Source organism: Dipodomys spectabilis, unplaced genomic scaffold (assembly GCF_019054845.1).
Source record: "Dipodomys spectabilis isolate Male_0828 unplaced genomic scaffold, ASM1905484v1 ptg000069l, whole genome shotgun sequence".
Lineage (NCBI taxonomy): Eukaryota > Metazoa > Chordata > Mammalia > Rodentia > Heteromyidae > Dipodomys > Dipodomys spectabilis.
The window spans coordinates 779,859-793,055 of NW_024870746.1; the positions used below are offsets into that span (position 1 = coordinate 779,859).

The window sequence follows — 13,197 nt, forward strand, 5'->3', positions numbered from 1 at the left end:
TCAACAAGGCCATACCAAGTGCATTTTTATTCAGCAAGTATCTGAGGATTTTTGGTAAACAAACTTTCATGGCAATGACATTCCTGAGCATCCAAAATCTGGTTTGGGCTTCTTAGAGAAGCTAAGATATGGGAGTCTAGAATCTTAAGAATTGGTTCCAGCCATGCCTATTCATGCCTGTAATCCTAGCTACTCAGGAGGCTGAGATCTGAGGATCACTGTTCAAAGCCAGACTAGCCAGATAAATCCAAGAGACTCTTATCTCCAATTAACTAGGAAAACATTGGAACTGGGGGCATGGTTTGAGTAGTAGAGCACCAACCTTGAATGAATAAGCTAATCAAGAGTCTGAGGCCCTGAGATTAAGCCCCAGTATCAACACACACACACACACACACACACACACACACACACACACAAAATAAAAATAGTCAACTAACTTCTTTTTTTTTTGGTCGGTCGTGGGACTTGAACTCTGAGCTTGGGCGCTATCCCTCAGCTCTTAGCTCAAGGTGAGTGCTCTACCGCTTAAGCCACAGCACCACTTCCAGTTTTCTATAGTTTGTTGGAGATAAGAGTCTCATGGACTTTCCTGTTTGGGCTGGCTTTGAACCACAATCCTCAGATCTCAGCCTCCTGAGTAGCTAGGATTACAGGCGTGAGCCACCGGCACCCAGCTCAACTAACTTTTCAAAGTGGTTTGGGATATTCTGATTATTAAATCTCCCAGCATTAGTACTAGTCACTTTCTATTAGATCAGAGAAGACAGAGAACTTAGGGAGATCAAATTGAAAAGGAGAAAGAGCATAGGCCCTGGAATAGAGTGCAGTTAACCAGGGAAGGTTGAAAGACAGTTCTGACAGTTAGATGAGCCTTCATGCCAGGACTGGAAACCAAAGTCAGAGACACTTTTAGACCAGTTCCTAGTATATTAACCTAGAATTAACTGTCTACTTATATCAATTTATTTGATTCATCCTTCCTATTTGTGCACTTGCAACTGCTCTAGTAAGATTTATTGATGTTCTCATGTAAAAAATACAAATACTAAAACACTCCTCAACGGAAAGAACACTGCTGGAGGAATATCAATACCAAATTTCAAACTCTACTATAAAGCCATAGTAATCAAAACAGCTTGGTATTGGCATAAGAACAGACCTCAGGACCAATGGAATAGAATTCAAAACCCAGAAATGAACCTACAGACCTATAGCCATCTAATCTTCGATAAGGGAGCTAAAACAATACAATGGAAGAAAGACAGCCTCTTCAGTAAATGGTGCTGGCAAAATTGGTTAACTACATGTAGAAAACTAAAGCTAGATCCTTATATATCACCCTGCACCAGAATCAACTCCAAATGGATCAAAGACCTTGAAGTCAAAGCAGACACTCTGAAAACATTACAGGATGGAATAGGAGAAACCCTAGGTCTCCTTGGCTCAGGCCGAAATTTTCTGAATAGAGACCCGGAAACACAACAAATCAAAGAAAGGTTGGACAAATGGGATTGCATAAAGTTGCAGAGCTTCTGCAGGGCAAATAACATAGCTAGCAAGATCAATAGAAAGCCCACGGATTGGGAGAAGATCTTTACTAGCCATACAACCGACAAGGGTCTCATATCTAAAATGTACTTGGAACTCAAAAAATTAAACCCCCCAACAACAAATCCTCAAAGAAACAACTTACCCAATAAATAAGTGGGCGAAAGACTTAAAGAGAAACTTCTCTGAAGAAGAAAGAAGGATGACCAATAGACACATGAAGAAATGTTCAACATCCCTAGCCATAAAAGAAATGCAAATCAAAACAACATTGAGATATCACCTCACCCCAGTTAGAACGGCAAAAATCAAGAACTCTAACAACAACAGATGCTGGAGGGGATGTGGACAGAAAGGAACCTTACTTCATTGTTGGTGGGAATGTAAACTTGTTCAACCACTTTGGAAAGCAGTATGGAGGTTCCTCAAAAGACTTCACATAGAACTCCCCTATGACCCAGCAATCCCACTTTTGGGCATTTACCCAAATGTTTACAAACAAGACCACACTAAAGCTACCAGCATAACAATGTTTATTGCAGCATTATTTACCAAAGCTAAGATATGGAACCAACCCAGATGCCCCTCAGTAGATGAATGGATCAAGAAAATGTGGTATATATACACAATGGAATTCTATGCCTCCATCAGAAAGAATGACATTGCCCCATTTGTTAGGAAATGGAAAAACTTGGAAAAAATTATATTAAGTGAAGTAAGCCAGGCCCAAAGAAACATAGGTCCCATGGTTTCCCTTATTTGCAATATCTAGTATATGTATGAGTCAAGCGGAAAAGGTCAGATAATGTGATGTCAGGAAAATGAACCCTTAGATATGTATTTTAATGTTTTTTTTTTCTTTCATGCATGTGTTTCTAACGCATTTATAAGATTATCTCTTTGTTGCTTTGTATGTCCCTCCCCCACAGTATAACCCCTGCTTTCACTATATTTGATGTCAGTATAACTTGTGGAGGAGATGGGGGGAAAAACCAGTTGTTTAAGGATACAGGTGGACCTGTTGCAACAATGAGAAGTACAAGTTGTCATGTCCAAAACGAGCTTTACAACATCTGTGCGGGGGGGGGGGGGGGGGGGGGGGGGGGGGAGCGGGGAAGGAGAAGGATTGGGATTGGGGGGGAGGGGGGAGGCTGGGAAGGGATGCGAAGGGTAAACCAAAGGAGGAGGCTGCAATGCTTGGTAAGAAATGTACACATTATCCTGCCCATGTAATTGTAACCCCTCTGTACAGTATGTTCACAAATAAAATTAAATTAAAAAAAAATACAAATACCTACTTGAAATCTTCAGCAGGCTGAAGTACTTAGGACATGATGTTCTGATCCCTTTCTACTTCCCCATATTCTTTTCCGTCACCTCCTCCACACATAATTCCCTAGTGATTTGCAGCTCCTCAAACACTCCAAAGTCTTTTGTTTCTCTGCATGGGGATACCTTTGCATCAAGGTTCAGCTTTCTTTTTGGAATTCCTCTGGTGTTCATAGAATACTTACCCCGTTGCACTTACCATGTTGCACTGTTGTTCTAGCATACCCCTGCCTTTTTTTCCTTTATAATTACAGTGACTTCGTAACAATACAGGAAGAACAATACTTGTGAAGACTGTTGATGTTATTCTGTTTAGCTACCCAGAAAGACATGAAAAATCAAGTGTGACTGTCAAGTGGAAGTAAAAGGTTGGGAGGGCATAGTTGTTATTAGTTTTAAGTCTTAATAGCAAAACTTAAGAAGAGCAGGACTTAAAGACAATGAGACTCCTGAAAATAGGTCATACCAGCTCTGTAGAGAGCCTATGGCTCCAGTAGGCAGATGGAAGGTCCAAGAAAATTGGTCTTTGGGGGGAGGGGAGGGGAAAGGTAATTCCTGAAATTGGAGTTAAAACCAACCTCTTATTTTTTTTTTGTCATTATCTGCCAGTAAAGTTTATTTGCAGGATGGGATATTAATCTGCACATGTGTTTACCTAGATTAGCGTAAGAATGATTTTAAAGGAGAAAAAAGCTGGGTTTGGGGACTTTAGCTCAATGCGGGAGCAAGTGCAAGTGCCTAGTAAGTGCAAGCAGACCCTGAATTTGGTCCTCAGCTCTGAAAAGAAAAAGGAGAAAAAGGGGGGCGGGGAGGAGATGGCAGCAGCTTCTAAAAATGAGAATTCAATGCTAGGTGCTGGTGGCTCACACCTGTAATCCTAGCCACTTAGGAGGCTAAGATCTGGAACAGTCTGTAAGCTGAGGCCAGCCTGGGTGGGCCCAGCAAAAAGTAAGGCTGTAGGTGTGTTTCAAGTGGTAGAGTGCCATCCTAGATAAGCAAGGCCCTGAGTGAGTTCAAACAACTCAAAAGGATTTCTCAGTGCAAATTGCTTATTTAAATTTTGTTGAGATTAGTTTGACTAGCCTGCCCGCTGGTCCTGGAGCCCATGAATGTGGCTAGCTAGGAGCAGCCATGGTGTCTGAGCCTGAGCCAGAACTCTGACCTTTAATAGCCAGGAATGGGAGAACTGCCCTGCCTGAAACAAAATAGAATCCAGGATTCTGAGGACATGAACTCATTAGTACTAGGACTGAAAAATCTCTTTTACGTTAACAGAGAGTAAACTTACCGTGAATGATTAAAACTTCACCTAAAATGTTCTAAAGTGTGCAGTAGTATCAATGAGCTTAATTACATAAACAGTGCCTGTCTTGAAATAAGTACTTGCTAGGCTCCTATGAAAAGCTAAAGACGATTAAATTCATTTCTAAGGGTAAACCGCAAAGTAACAAATAGCAGTTTTATACTTTCCTACGGAATCCTGGGAGAAAAAATAGATAAAAATAGACCAAGAAGAAGAAAAGAAGGGGGGGAAGGTAAGGGGAGGGGAGGGGGAGGGGGAGGCGGCGCCGGCGGCTTATTGTTACAGACTGCTGTGTAATGTTGGAATTGATGTTTACCACACTCCATAGATTACCACAATTTATGGACGCTTCTTTAAAAGCCACAGGGGAGTGGGGGAGAGCGTCAACAGTGATCACCATGAAAGCTCTGCGTGTGAGCAAGGACAGACTCCAAAGAAAGGACCAGAAACGTCCTCCTCAGTTCCCCACAGGAGTGGGCCTTGGGGTCGCTAGGTTCTCTGCGTAGTGGGAGCTGGGGGTCTCAGGTGTGCCGCTGAGCTCTGGGAGACCCGGGGGCTCCTTTAATTCTAGGACTACCCGGTTCAAAAGCCTTTTAAGCAGCTGCATTTCTCGGAGCAGAAGGTCCACGCTGGGTGTCTGAGCGCCCGCCGATTGCTCCAAGGGCGCGGGCGGGGCGCAGGCGGCCGGCCCCGAGGTGGGCACGCGGGGGACCGGGGGCTGCAGCCCCGCCGAGGTGGTGTTGGGGACAGAGGTGACGGGCGGGACCGATCTGGACACCAGGGGCTTTCTGAAGGAGAGTGGTTTGTCACCCGGTGCCAAGACTGCAGCCTGTGGGGCCGAGGCGGTGGTGAACGCATCATCCAGGTTGCCTGTGAATGCAATCCCGGAATAAGGCGTGGCTACAATCATTGCCCCAACTCTGGGATTGGCGGGGAGGCTGGGGCGGTGGAGGAGAAAGGTGTGTGTGTTGGGGAGGGGGGAGGGGAGATCGGAAATTGGAGAGATGGGGTGGTGGGGGAAGGGGGAGCGAGGGACTGGAGAACAAGACTGGCATGGGGGCGATCCAAAGGGCCAGCGGCAGGACCTGGAGGGTGCCCACAGAGGTTCGGGGCCATCTCGGAGCACTTGCCGCCACTCACCCCGCCCGGGGAGCTGCAGCCACGGGCTGCGTTTCCGGACGCTACGGGTGACTGTAGATGCCTCGCACCAGTAGGATTCGAGCTCTTCGACCTCGGGCTCGGGGACCGTGTACTCCGCGCCCCAGTCGAAGCGGCGCACTGGGCGGCTGTACTTGTAGAAGGCGAAGTGTAGCGGGGTGTCGCGCTTCTGCGGGTGCAGGCGAGTCTCGCAGCGCAAGACCACTGCGCTGTGGGGCGCACCACGTGCCTCTTGCGCGCCCAGCATCCGCAGCACCGGCGCACGGAACAGCTCTGCGGAGAGGGTAGGCCACAGGCCCCGGTGCACATTGAGTCCACGCGTGGGGAGGAACTAGGATCTTCCTGTCCACGGCACCCACCACCCCGAGACTTTTCCCTTTCCTTCCCCCATCCCAGGTCCCCTCGCTGACCCGGAGACCAAGTAAAGGGTTGGAGAAGAAGACTAGTGGACAGTCCGAGGCCTCTTGTTACACCTCAACTGACAGTCTCAAAGGAAAACGCTACGCCTGTTTCCTGGGACACTTAGGAGGTGCCGCCCTTCTGTCTGGGGCTGTGTCCAGAACTTACACCTACAGGGAGTCCCCAGCCCCTCAGAAAGAAAACCGTGCTGGCGGGTGGGAGGAGGAGGACATCAGTGTACAAGCAAGCAGGCTGTGTTTAAGTGTCCATGGCCAAGTAGACAATTGACTAAGTAGCAGCTGCTCGAAACCCTACTCCTTTTCCTGTCTAACCCTCTCCAAGATTTTCTCAGTGCTCATTTGTGTCTCCCCCCCTCCCCGACACACACCCCGACCTCCCCCACCTTGCACGGTCACTGCCACCTTGGCAGAGAACATGGGCGCGCTCTCCACCGGGATGCGCATGGTGCCAGAGCACTGGTAACGCCCACTGTCGCTGGCGCGGGCCTGCAACACCGTGTAGTTAGTACTAGAGTGGAAGTAGCGCACGGCCTGGCCATCGTGGTAGTAGTGAAGTTTGTAGACGACCTTGTCGTACCAGCCCCGGCACCGCATGATCAGCGGTTCTCCCTCGAACACCGCAGCATAGGGCACCTGCAGGATCAGCCAGTCTACAACAGACAGGAGCAGATATGATCTCCCATTCTCAGCCTGTTTCCTCCCAACACCCTTCACCCCTGCCCTGCATAGATGCTCTCCCTTCCCTCCCCACCAGAGGTGGTTGGCATAAGAGAGCCTCACCTCATTACACATAAGGCTCAGAATGGGGAGAAAGGCCAGTCTTTCCTTAGCAATGGAGAGGCAAAGATACTCCAGACTTTGTTCCGGTCTCAAACCAGTCTCACTTCTAATTATGACTACAGGACTTGGGAAAGCCTGCCCTTGCTTATCTGTCCAGCACCTGCTTAATGGTCCTTTCTGTCCCACGCCTAACCTTTCTTACCGTTGACTCTGAACTGCTGGGAGAGGGGGCTCTGAGCCCAGGGCCTTTGTACCTATTTTCTCAGCCAAGACCTTCCTGTTACCAACTGAGGCCTCTTTGTCCTGCATGTCTAAGTTCAGACTTTAATTGTGTGTGTGTGTGTGTGTGTGTGTACTGAGGCTTGAATTCAGGGCATGAACACTTTTCCCTTAGCTATTTAAGCCGAAGCTGGCATTCTATCACCTCTAGCTATTTAATTGGAGGCAAGAGTCTTAAGGACTTTCAGCAGCCTTTGAACCAAAATCCTCAGCTCTCAGCCTCCTGAGTAGCTAGGATTACGGGCGTGATACCACCTGGACTATACCTAAATTTCTGAAGAAAAACTAGCCTGACATCCTTAGGACTGCCTTACGTATCACCTACAGAATCCCAGATTTACCCAATCACTATTATTATAACTAACATGTAATAATCCAAGCATGTAGGAATTGCCTTTTAGGTATCATACAATGAAAAATACCTCTGCAAGAAACAAGCCACAATTGCTATGCTATATTAGGTCTATATTATTTCTGTCAACAACAATTCTCAAAAAGGAAACCTCAGAGTATGAATATAACCATGAAATGTAAGTGCTAATTTGAACATTGAATGTGTAATATCCCTTACTTCTGATATAAATTGCAGCCTGCCAGGCTACAATTATATAATTATTCCCAGTGCAGTAACCAATCCTATACTTGCATGAACAAACTCTTTATTTTTCTTTTTTTTCTGTCTTGAAACTTCTCAAGAGTCAGTTTCTCAATCAACTCCTATGTGCTTATATTTATTTACATGCCTGTAATAAAAATTGATTAAGCACCCAGCTTAGTCAGGTTTTTTTCATTAATAGAATCATAATTCATATTTAATCCTTACAACAGCCAGAAATACATATTATTGTCCCTACTTTCCTATTATAGACACTGATGTGTAAATCAGTGTCACACTGTCAACCAAGAATAACTCATAACCCAATATGATGGCACACATTTGTAATCCCAGCACTGGGAGGGCTTGGACAAGATGATAGGGAGCTCAAGGTCATCATGGGGCTATATACCCTGTCTCAAAAAGGGAGGGTGGGGACTGGGGTTATGGCTCTAGTAGTAGAACCCTGGTCTAGCAAACATATGCCCTGAATTCAAACTTCAGTACTATTTGTGAGGAGGAGAAGGAGGAGGAGGAGGAGGAGGAGGAGGAGGAGGAGGAGGAGGAGGAGGAGGAGGAGGAGGAAGAAGAATAGTGACTTCTTTTGTTCAACCAACCTAGGAACCCATGCCTTTCCTGGTTTGCTTTGTTCTTTTCCCCTCCCTCTCCAAATTCTCTATCCAGCATCCCAGCTCACCTTCTCTGAGCTGATTTGAGAAGCTGGAATGTTTATTTTTCTAACAAAATGGTAGCAAGGCAAGAGGGACCTTAGAGTCTAGGTAAGCCTTATTACATCTTTCACATAGTGCCAGGCAGGCCCCTGCCTACTCCAGAAACTCAAGATAGTCCTCCATGTGGCCATCATTTCTGCCCCTATAGAATGGCCCAACGTCCTCCCCCATAGGAGGGCCACTACACCAGAAAAGGTGTATGCTTTCTCTTCCTCCATGTTCAGACCACTTACCATTGGATACAGAGAGATGGATAGGGTCACTGACAGGTGCTCCCCGTGTCTGGCATCGATACACTCCTGGTGTCTGCACCTCGATACTCTTCTTGTGAGAGGGCAAGAGGGCATGGCCCAAATACCACAGTGTGCTGATGGGCCGGAGCTCCAGGAGCAGAGGGTGGTATCCATCACACCGTAAAGTTACACGCTCTCCCTTGAAGATTGTGGTCCAAGGTGGGTGTAGAGAAAGTATAGGCTTCTCCAGAGTAGCTGAGGGTGGGCAGGGCGGGGAGTGGAGGGCAAGTGAGGGAAAGAGGAAGATGAGGTGTCCAAAGATGTGGCCTGAGATTGGCAAATCTTAGGAAACTCATTTCCTGGACTCAGCCCATATACTGACCCATCCCTGCAGGAGAGGAGACCACAATCATTGGCCTATAACCCTCAGACAGCACCCATTCCTGAGTGCCCATGAGCAACCCTAGATCCAGAGATTGAGCAAGAGTGGGAAGAGATACCATCTCAGAACAGCCCAGGAATGAGCAGTTACACAAGCAAGTCACTGGAAGGGATGTTGGAATGAGAGTTATATGGAATGAAGGATGCATAAAACTCACCAGCTTGCCCTCTGCTTGGAACTGCAAAGCAAGAAAGAAAAAAAGATGGAGGACAAAGAGGCTCGAGCACAGGAAAAACAGAATGGTATCAACGCCTCTTTTCCTTCTGCCCCATCCAGTCTGAGGAAACCCCCTTCTCTTCACACTGCCAAAATAAATAATAAGGTATTTGGTACCTACCTCTCTGACTCCCAATACCTGCCTCATCCTACTCTCTACCACCCAAATCCTCCTGCTGCTGCTGCTGCTGCTGCTGTTGCTGCTGCTGTAACCACCACCAACACTGACAACACCTCATGGAGAACTTACCCAGGAGCAGGAGCGCTGCAATTATCCACATGATGAATCTGCCTGCAGTAGCTGCAGAAGGATGGAAATGCACTGGCTTGGGATGGGGACAAAGAGATAGATGGTGGCCAGTGGCTGACCACTGGCTACTAAGGGACCTTGCTGCTTCTCCCATCCATTCCTAGTTCCTGAAGATGATGGATTAGTGAAAGCAAGAGATGGTATGAATGTGTTTTTGTCCCCTCCCTTCTCCCCTCCCAACCCAGACATCAGGATCCATCCAATCGACCTTCTCTAGCTCTGAGTCCTATAGACAGGGCTGCAGAGATTGTACCTCTTATAAGGTAAGAGACCCATTAAGAACCCAAGATTCCTTCAGGTGACCCTGCCAGCTCCCAACAGCATTCCATTTTTACTCCATCCCCCTCCCAATCAGCCAACAGATCTTTTTTGTCCTCCCCCTGTTACTGAGGCTTGATCTCAGGGCCATATGCTCTCACTTGGCTTTTTCACTCAAGACTAGTACTCTACCACTTGAACCATGCCCTTACTTTCAGCTTTTTGCTGGTTAACTGCAGATAAGAGTCTGCATGGGGGCTGGGAAGGTGGCTCAGTGGTAGAGCGCTTGCCTTGCATGCATGAGGCTCTGAGTTCGATTCCTCAGCACCACATAAGCAAAAAGAAAAAAGCCGGAATGGCGCTGTGGCTCAAATGGTAGAGTGCTAGCCTTGAGCTGAAGAGTTGAGGGACAGCGCCCAGGCCCAGAGTTCAGGCCTAACGACCGGACCCCCCCCCCCCAAAAAAAAGAGTCTGCATGGGCTGTCTTTGAACTATGACTCTCAGATCTCAGCCTCCTGAGTAGCTAGGATTAAAAGCATGTGCCACCAGTGCCCAGCAATAAATCTCAATGGTAGACCAAAAGGTCTCCTGGGGCCTTATTTCTGATGACAAATTTTAGTGCATGGCCTAAAAAGGTCAATGTTGAGGACCGTGCACCAGAGCTCACATCTTCCCAAAATGAGTAAGACAGGCATGATTCACCAACCATCCTTCCATATCTTGCTGTCCATTCCCCAGTCAAAGACAGAAGTACAATGTGTTTTCTTTTCTTCTCTTCCTGAAACCTTAAACCTTCAGAAATTAGAAAAGTTCTTTCCTCTTTTTTTTTTTTGTCGGTCGTGGGGCTTGTTTCCTATTCACCCCAGTGATCTTACCTGGTGGCCCCTCTCTTCACTTGTTTCTTGCTTCTTTCCTTCCTGGGTCCCTGAAAGTCACCCCTGCAACCATACTCCAGTCCCCAGGACTCCTGACCTGGCAGAGACCTTGGTGTCTCAGTGCTTCAGAAGTTTCTCAGTTCAGGCTTGTGTTCTCTCTAAGCCATGTGACCACCCTTGAGCAATGAGGAACCTGAATTTCAATGTAAATAGTTAATGAATTTTCCAAGGAGATACTATGTCTCTTTGGGCTCTCTCCTGTCCTCACCAGTGGCTGTTTAGAAAACAAGGACACCTCTTTCCCTTGGAACTCTGATAGGAAGGAGATCAATTATCAGACATGGTCAACTCTGAGCAAGATCCCATACTCTCTTTTGTTAATAGTCAAAGTTCTACTCTGGCAATTAATTCTCTCCTAGTTTAGCTTACTGTGCTATATTATGTTGAAAATGTAAATGTACCTTAAAGAAACAGGGCAGGGGGCTGGGAAGGTGGCTCAGTGGTAGAGCGCTTGCCTTGCATGCATGAGGCCTTGGGTTCGATTCCTCAGCACCACATAAGCAAAAAAGAAAAAAGCCGGGAGTGGCGCTGTGGCTCAAGTGGTAGAGCGCTAGCCTTGAGCTGAAGAGCTGAGGGACAGTGCCCAGGCCCAGAGTTCAGGCCCCATGACCGGACACCCCCCCCCCCCCCCCGCTCCCCCCGTCCCCCCCCCGCCCCCCCCCCCCCCCCCCCCCCCCCGTCCTCCTCCCCCCTGCCAAAGAAAGAAATAGGGCAGGTCATTTGCATTATACTGGCTACTTCAGATCCTAGGTTGGGAGTTCTACCACCTCTGGTGCTCAGAATCAAATTCAGAATCTTGCACATTCTAAGCAAGCACTAACTACTAAGCTATATCCCTAACCCCCAGAAGCAGGTTTTGATAAAATAATAATAATAATAAATAAATAAGGAGGTAAACATGTAGGTCTAAAAAAATGGGGAAGTATTAGACAGAATACCCAGGAATAGGGTAGAAAGAAAACTAGATGTGGGAGCAGAGATGATTAAAAGTCTACTTTAGTAGTGCCCATGCCAAGCACTGCTCCCGTGCTTCTTGGCATCTTGCCTGACCCTGCAACTTAAGATCAGTGTAAAGCTCCCCATACCAGCCATGGCCTGCTCCAGTGGTCTGACTTCTGTACCAGGTCATAATAATGTAAAACAGCTGTTAGCTTCCCTTTATTCCCTGAATAAATGAACTCTATTTTTACTTCTCTTTGCCAGAGCATATATTTCAGTCTGTTACTAGATCCCAGAAGATATCTGACTACACTACTCGTGTGCTATGCAGTTGTCATCCTTGGAAATCTCGAGAACTAGCCTCAGAGTTCATTAATAGACAGGGCTCAGAATTTGTTCTTTACAACACAATAGGAAAGTTTCTAAAGACTGCTGAACTATTCACAACAGCCAAGATATGAAAACAACCCAGATGCTCCACAATAGATGAGTGGATCCAAAATAGTGTGGTACCTAAAAACAATGGAATTTTACACAGCCATTAGAAAGAATAACATAATGTCATTTGCTAGGAACTAGATGGAACTAGAGCAAGTCATGTGAAGTGAGGTAAGCCAAGCTCAGAGAGACAAATGATGCATGTTCTCTCTGATATGTGGAAATTAGATCTAAAACACACTAGGATATGACAAATTATACAGGATTCTAGATACACACAGTGAGACCAAAAGAGGATAGTCATAGGAGAGAAATACAGAGGCACAATGCCTAAGTGCCTCTTCATATTTATATAAAATAACATATATATCAAAATGAACTCTATTATATGGAAACAATAGACCTGTCTTTTCTTGTTTTGTTTTCTATTTTTTTAATTTTTAGGGTTTTTTGTTTGTTTTGTTGGTTGTGGGGCTTGAACTCTGGGCTTGGGTGCTGTCCCTTAGCTTTTCAGTTCTTCTTTTCAGCTTTTTTACCACTTATTCCACAGGACCACTTCCAGTTTTCTGGTGGTTTATTGCTTGGGCTGGCTTTGAACCGCGATCCTCAGATCTCAACCTCCTTGAGTGGCTAGGATTACAGGTGTGAGCCACTGGCACCCAGCTTAGTTTTTTTTATTTTTTGATGATTCTTTACCATATGTATGGTGTATTCACATGTATATCTTTGGAAGGGTTGGGGGGAGGGTACAGAACTCTAGGGGAAAAGGGTGAAAAAGTGCAGCAGTGGAACTCACTGGACACTGCTGAAAGTGCACTATACAACTCATGGGTAGAGATGTGGGGGAGGGTCTGGGAAAGAATGAGGGAACAGAAGACACTGTATGAAAGGAAATGAACTCATTATCTGACTCATGTAATTGTAATCCCTCTGTACATAACCTCTATAATAACAAAAAAGTAAATTAATAACAATAATTTTAAAAGGTTCCTAAAGAGTCCAGAGCACACTATTTCATTGTGCTGTTTCAAGACCTGCCCAGTTCATCTAGAATCTCCCCTAAATTTTCCCCAAGTGGATCTTTTCTTCCTTCTAAAATTCCTCCAGACACACCTGAATTTTAATTCTCCATTTCTTTACTATTTAAAGAAATTCAGCAAATATTGTTAGGTGAACTATTTTTCATATGAGGTTTTACTATCTTGCCAAGTTGGTCTCAAATTCCTAGGCTCAAGTGATCCTCCTTTCTCAGTCCTGTCAGTGTTAGAACTACAGGCTTTC

At 46.1% G+C, this 13,197-nt stretch overlaps 1 protein-coding gene across 1 annotated transcript; it reads right to left on the reverse strand.

Moving 5' to 3' along the window:
* Window positions 1–4,640: 4,640 nt before the first annotated feature.
* Window positions 4,641–9,334, reverse strand: Fcrlb (Fc receptor like B). Its single transcript, XM_042681409.1, has 6 exons — window positions 9,287–9,334; window positions 8,978–8,998; window positions 8,379–8,633; window positions 6,144–6,410; window positions 5,324–5,614; window positions 4,641–5,053 (listed from the first exon to the last, which is right to left on the reverse strand). Exons 1-6 carry the CDS (start codon window positions 9,315–9,317, stop codon window positions 4,641–4,643), a joined length of 1,278 nt encoding a protein of 425 aa, XP_042537343.1. The 5' UTR covers window positions 9,318–9,334.
* Between the last annotated feature and the right edge of the window lie 3,863 nt (window positions 9,335–13,197).

Excerpts from the sequence above, each read along its gene's own strand:
- Fcrlb (XM_042681409.1), bottom strand. The coding sequence starts at position 9,317 with ATGTGGATAATTGCAGCGCTCCTGCTCCTGG. Across the intron at positions 5,615-6,143 it reads GGTGGCAGTGACCGTGCAAG|AGCTGTTCCGTGCGCCGGTG; the intron begins GTGGGGGAGGTC and ends CCCTCTCCGCAG. Across the intron at positions 5,054-5,323 it reads GCTGCAGCTCCCCGGGCGGG|GCAACCTGGATGATGCGTTC; the intron begins GTGAGTGGCGGC and ends TTGCATTCACAG.